General features: G+C 40.1%; 1 protein-coding gene across 1 annotated transcript; it reads right to left on the reverse strand.

The window, feature by feature from the left end:
• Positions 1-1243: 1243 nt before the first annotated feature.
• On the reverse strand, positions 1244-4305 carry LOC149145003 (uncharacterized). Its single transcript, XM_089449216.1, has 4 exons — positions 3122-4305; positions 2711-2904; positions 1727-2554; positions 1244-1591 (listed from the first exon to the last, which is right to left on the reverse strand). The coding sequence occupies exons 1-3, from the start codon at positions 4000-4002 to the stop codon at positions 1758-1760; spliced, it is 1872 nt and encodes a 623-aa protein (XP_089305342.1). The 5' UTR covers positions 4003-4305; the 3' UTR covers positions 1244-1591; positions 1727-1757.
• Positions 4306-6934: the final 2629 nt, after the last annotated feature.

Below are 6934 nucleotides of genomic sequence, written 5' to 3' on the forward strand. Positions count from 1 at the left end.
CATTAAGCTGAGAGACCTATTAGCTATCAGTATCCTGAAAAGGTATCAAGATCGGACCAGTCTTTACTATGTCTCAACAATATGGATCCCTGGGATTATGCCTATTTCGGCGCAGCATCTGCCGATCGTTGCGTACAAGGTGCATCCTGTTGCGATTGAATTTGAAAATAGGCAAAAACCTGAGAGTACGAATGTTTCTTTTGAAATTAAGCGATGCAATGGGACTGCCTTCACCGCTGTCCATCACTTCACTTCGATTTGACAGAACAAAACTGTTGGCATAATAATAAATGAAAGTACAGAGCTGGAAATCTGGAGCTAATTTTGCTCGTTCGAAACCTTGACCTGCCTATTGAAGCTGGTGAACTAAATTGAAGCAAAGGTAGCGGTCTAAGTTCAGCACGACTTAAAGGTCACAAACTCGGCACTAATTGCAGAGCTGGCGCTACTTGATCGCCTGCGACTGTAAATCGTGATATATAACCGTATAGCTCAGAAGCTCAATTTTTGAGAAAAAAATTCAAGCTTTCATGCTCATATAGGTAGAGATAAAATTAACTTAACTGATAATTTGAGGTTTTCTGTTTTGTAGTCTGTGTATTTGTACGAAGCCTTTAATCGACTGCTAATTCGAAGCCTAATCCTACGTCTCGATACTCATAAATCTTACTAATGTTTTCTCTGACATTCGATCAGATCGGCTGTTGACTTGACAAATTCTACTTCCACATGGCAGATGTAGATGTGAATTTAAAAGTCTTACATACTCAGGCAGCCCAGCGAAGTTTTTGGAGGATCGTGATCCAGTGTTGCCATTCGATTGACCCTAGTTGCAGCTGCGTTTAACAAGTTATGACGGTATTTCCTGAGCGTGAGACCATAGCCAGCGGCATCATAATCACTCTAATATTCGATTCTTTTTCAGCTACCTACCGAGCAAGCAACAGGAGTTTAAGGCCTGGCAACAAACAGGCCACACAGACTTTCCTACTGTTGAAGTTTCAGGCGGTCTGAGCACGCTTAGACGCCCCCGTTAGGGTTTAATAACGCAAGATGCCGTAAAGGATAGCGAAAGATAGGAATTTTTGGGAGGGCCGAGGGAGGTGGGGTTTGGGAGTGGGGGTTTCATGGAGGCTTGTGTTAAAATCATTCATTCATTCACCAGATAATGATTAGCGTCATGTTTATTTTTTCTAAAAACCTCTCCAAATTAAAAGTATTCAGACAATGGAAGATAAGCTAGGAACAAATTAATGAAGAACATATTATTCATGAGGAAAAGTCGTGTTCGCTTATTCATGGACAAGAACGAAAAGACCTGGAAAAGACCTGGAGCTTCATTGTCGAGGATCGGACTGCTGTTACAAGATTTCGCTCCACAGAAAATGCTGAAATGTAATGTAGAGTTAAGTAAAAGAGGAATTGCCCTAATAATGATCATGGCCACGCTCCCGAACCCTATTAAGTAATGCAGCCTTCTCATGGCCTGAATCGAATTAAACAAGAACAGCAATAGTTCCTGAAGCTCGCGGCATGCTTTTAGGGCTAAGCTAGTCCCAAGAACTCCACCGGTTCATCAGTTAATCCAATCCTGTGATGAATAATTTATTGCATTAAATTAGATCACTGAGGGAAGACGTACCTGCGTTGAATCTTTAACTTTTACAATTCACTATTATGCTACTGCATTTCAATGAGTTTGAGTTCATGGTCTGAAAATGCTTACAATATTAGAGATCTGACGTCTGTTGTTCGAGTCACATACTTCCGTCATAAATAGACTGGCCGAACGGTCTCAGCGAATTTTGCATTTCAGAGAATTTTGCTCCGGAATTTCCATCAACAGGTTCTTTGGAATTCAGACCCCCTTGATGACGATGCGACAAATATTCCACTGGCCGAGCCGTATGCGATTGTTCCTCGGTTCTATTATGATGTTCAGCTGGTTCCAGCAAGCTGAACATCTGCTGGCCAGCTTCCAGGCTACTCGCGCTATCACTACTCCCAACCATCCATTGCGAACTACCGAGTTCTCTGGAACTCATGGAGCCTGTTAAAGGCAGAAAGTTCTGAACCGACGCGGCCGAAAAAGCTTCAACATTTGACTTCTCATGAGATATAATAGGATGAAGGATATTGTCCATGGCCGGATGAGGTCTATGGTTCGATCCGCTGTATTCTGAAGTTGTTCTCAGCCAAGGCAGCGCAAGCTCCAGCCCGCTGTAATCTTGTGCCGTTGTTTGCCTCTGATTGCACAAACTCATTCCCACAGATGACGACGATAAAGATAAATTCGGCCCCTTGTGTCCTCCTCCTCCTCCGCTCTGCTGCACGTATTGCTGGTTCGCTACAGTAACCTTCTGAGAATTGGCTTGCTGCAACATAGGATTATTAGTAGTAGCATTAGTAGTATTAGTATTATTGTTGCTCATCTGTGATCCCTTGGTGTTCTGAAGTATTAAAGGTAAAGACATTGCATTCAGCAAAGCTTGTGCTTCTGTTCTCAGAACTGGAGCAGCAGGAGCAGAAGCAGAAGCAGAAGACTGTACAGTACCTGCAGAAACAAAAGAAACGCGATCATCCACATCCTAAGAGTTTAAAGAAATTAAAATCCTCATCTTACAGGGCACGGAATACATGGAAAAAAAATTTCTTTAATTTAGACTTTCTAATTATTTAATGAATTCATGGGGAAGGAAGCATATCTGACCCCTTGCTGTATTGTTACAGTTTCCTGAGACATTGTTGGTGTCGTCTTCCACTTTTAAGGCGGTTGCAGCTTCCGCAGTGGAGACAGTCGGCACGATCGTGTTTGTCTGCGGTTTGCGCCTGCGCCTGTTATGATCCGCCAGGCGTTTTCTGCAACTCCGCTTCACCTCGTCGAATTCTGCAAGAACATGAAAGCTGTGTGCACAATACAGGCATAAGTTCTTGAAAAAAAAAATCTCCATTGCAAGGCGCATCAGTCTACATCAATAATTTTATTAAAGATGTTATTGAGGAAACATCCTTTGGCTTCCGAAAGATGCCTTTAAAATTTAGCCTTAGCCTCGAAGTATTCCTAGGTATCAGTTTCAAAAGTAAAAGCATGAACGCCATAACCGATCGTGTATGAATTTACCGGCTGCACTGTTGGCAGAAACGCTGCTGGACGCCGCCTGTGACAACGCTGGTGGCCTTGGAATGAAATTCGCAGACTTTATGGCGACGATGATAGTGCTTGGCATTTGTTAGGTCTGCTTTGCAACCCTCGGCCTGGCAGCGAGGGACTTGTGAAGCGGGAGGAATCGCACGCGGGCGCTTGTAGAGTCTACTAACGGCAGTATCTTCGGCGGAAAAATAAGTTCTGTGTCCGAGATTCAGCCCTATTCTCGCCTGGAAATCTCCAGCGCAAAGCTCCTCCCGTTTCACTATGTCGTGGAAGCCACCTTCTTTATGATGATGGTGATGATGTTCCGCCTGTTGCTGCATGCTCATCATGCCCAGCAATTGAGATCTGGAATCACCGCAGCCAAAGCCCCCGGCGCCGAATCCAGGCATTTCTGAGTACAGCAACCCCGGATGGAACGAAGGAGGGGGCGGGGGATTCATTCCATCGTTCGATCCCTCGAAACTGCGAATCCCGGAAGAATTCAGAAGCCCTAGAGCGTTGTTCTGGTGGCCTGAAAACGGGCCCATTACACCATTGTATTGCCGGAAAGTGGGAGCCGAGGCGGAGGGCATCAGATGAGGCTTGTGCTCATCGGAATCATGATGATCATGATGGTGGTGGTGGTGATGGCGGTGATGAGAAGATAACAGCAATGGATTGTTGTTTGTAGCAATATTCATGTCCCAGTCCCAGTCCACTCGCCCAGCAGCGCCGCCATGGAAAGTCTGCCTCCCACTATCTAACGTCCCAACAGACATCGCCGGATTGCCCAGTCCCCAGCTCTCGCAAACCCAGTTCGTTTCCCCCCCTTGTTCCTCCGACGAAGTACAGCAGCTTACAGAAGGGTTCATCCCATACCCCACACAATTCCACCACGCAATGCCGTTAAGCCGATTCAATCATCAGACCTCCTCTCAACACACATTCTCGGCCTCCCTGCAACTCATCATTATTCCCAAAAGCCGCGTGCTTGGAATCCAAAAGCAGCGACACAGCAGTCGTGGGATCGAAACGCAGCGACAACCAAATAAAATTAAGCAGACACCTTCGGACCTTTAGCTTGCTGAGCCTTCAAGCCCCTTTTAAGCCCGTCCTTTGGAAAAGTCCAGTCCAGTCCACTCTACTCCACTCCACTGCCTAACCCCCAACTCAGCGGTGCTAAACCTCGTGCTTTTCCTTCTCATTATTGAAATCACTCGCTGAAAACCGGCACACGTCATCATCTCCCTCCTGCCAGCCGACACGTGTACCCTGCCCCATATTCCGCACTGGCAGAACGTCATCTCGCAAGAAAAACTGTAGAAAGGCTCCCTTAAGACGGTGAATGTGAAAAAAATAAAAATAAAAATCATACATTTGAAAACGTTGCAACAGAACAGTGGGTGGCAGCTAGTTACTACTATTCCAGGCTAAAAATTACCATGCCTAAGTAAAAGGGTAAATGTTTTTTCCTTTTTTAACTTTATCTTCTTCTTTTCTAAGAGGATTTTGTCAGATAGTGTTCTGCCAAAGGCTGCCAATGACGGCGACCGTTGTACCTTCGGTTGGAGGGTCTTCGTAACAAGACAATTACCCAGTCTGTTTACCCCTCATATTTCAGAGATACTAAGGTCATGCCCATTCCCTATTACCCTTTCACACATTGGGATTGCTGTTTCCTATGTATTTTTCTAGATTCACATAAATATTTGACCCCCCTTTGTCTCACATGTGACATTATAATATTACATTTCACCAAAGTTAGATTTCATTAATAACTAAAATATACTGCCCCCACATTAACAGAAATTTCCTAGCGTAACTACCAAATGAAAACCTAGAAAAATAATTGAAAGAAAATTGACATAGAAGAGGTATCTCCAACTGGAAAAAGGCCGACCTAATCCATAACACCCTCCGACTAATCCATAACATCCTCCGTTGGAGGACTTTTTGGCCCCTATGTGACCATGCTTTCATGTGCTCCAGTTAATCAAAATCGAATCAATTTCTCATGGTCGCATCATTTCCATACAAAAACACCGAATCGACCTTGACTCCTTGAGTGTACTTTCCATTTCAAAGGAACAATATTTCATTTCAAGGACACGAGAAATTCCTTTTAGCATAACAATTAAGCATATTATTTTTTTGCCTAATCGTCAAAGACATGCCTACCTAACCCTATTGAATCCGGTCTTGGTTCATATTTAAAACTCGATACTACAATTATCCCAAATTAGATTTACAATGTTGTGTTCACTTTTTCTATCATGGAACAGGGAGGTTTTCTCAGATGTAACATGAAGTTTGAATAAGAAGAACACATGCACTTTTTTTATTATTTTAGTGCTTGATATTGTTGTTTATTTATTTGCCTTTTGTGTTGGAAATAGTTTATTCTATTAAAGTTTTATGAAAATTATAAATCATTATTTTTTTTAATAATAAAAGAGTTTGTTCAATTATTCATATATATATATATATATTACAAAATAAAAATATATGTTTTACATATTTAAAATAAGATACAAAACAAGTAAATATAAGTATAGTTATATAAGTACAAGTACATAGTCTTTTTACAAGATTAAAATTACATCATTAATGTACATGTTATTTTTGGCCTTTTTAAAAAGGAATTTTCATTATCTTCTTTGTAAAAGGAATTTTCACCATCTTCTTTATAACTTTTTACGATCTATATGAAGGAAGAGCAAAGAGTTATAGTAAATAATTTTAAATCTAAAAGTTGAAGATCAATATTCATGGAGGAAACCAATTCATTATCAAAATCATGAGAAGTTGTTATATAGTGGTACATGCAATTGGCATACAATTAAGCAAATACATAATTGTACAACTTCATTTCTATGGTACCATTTTATCATCATAATCTGAAGATGGAGTTGTTACATAGTGGTACATGAAGTTGACATACCATTAAGCAAACACAATAATTGTACACCTCATTCTTATAGGGCACAATAGAACAATTGGAAAAACACACTCAAACATGATATACCTTGAGTTATTACATTTTGAAAACAATTTCATTTAAACTTATTTCATTAATAAAAACTCAAAATCTTAGCAAAAGGTTACTAAGAGGTGCTCCCATGTAATCAAGTTATCAAAGTTCAAGTTATAAAACTCTAATCTCTCTCTTAGCTATTCTAAGAATTCAATTATTGAGCTACTCCAAGTTATCCATAAATGAATTCAAATGGTTTTCCCCCCACTCTAAATTCATTAATGAAAGTTGAAAAATGTCAACTAGGACCACATCATCATTTTCTAATTGTATTGAACCGTCAGCTTGATCTAGATAATCACTAATAACCCCCTCGGTTTATGCTCAAGTTTATGGGTGTGGCCTATTTTCTCTTTCTTAAATACTAAACTATTATTAGAATTTAACAAATTTGAAAACTGAAATAAACTATTTTATCAGGTATTATGGAATGACTCATGCACAAGAATGCCCCTATATCATATAGATCTAAATTGAATTCCATTCCATACCCTTTTTCATACTACCCCATTATTATTAGACTTATAAGAATATATATATATATATATATATAAAACTAACATTTAAGCTTTTAAAAAACAATCAACATAAAATCTCTTAAAATCTCTTACATTGTTCAAAGCTCAATATTCACTCAAAATATAGATTCACTATGTGGTATTACTTATTTTTCTCTACATAGAATGTTAATGGAAACCAATATTTCTATTTTTCCTCATAAGCATTTGATTAAGATTAGTGATGTCTCTTTAGATTTATTCTCGCCACGT

This window comes from Pinus tabuliformis, chromosome X (assembly GCF_031772625.1).
Source record: "Pinus tabuliformis cultivar Carrire ecotype Pingquan chromosome X, CPIR1, whole genome shotgun sequence".
Classification (NCBI taxonomy): domain Eukaryota; kingdom Viridiplantae; phylum Streptophyta; class Pinopsida; order Pinales; family Pinaceae; genus Pinus; species Pinus tabuliformis.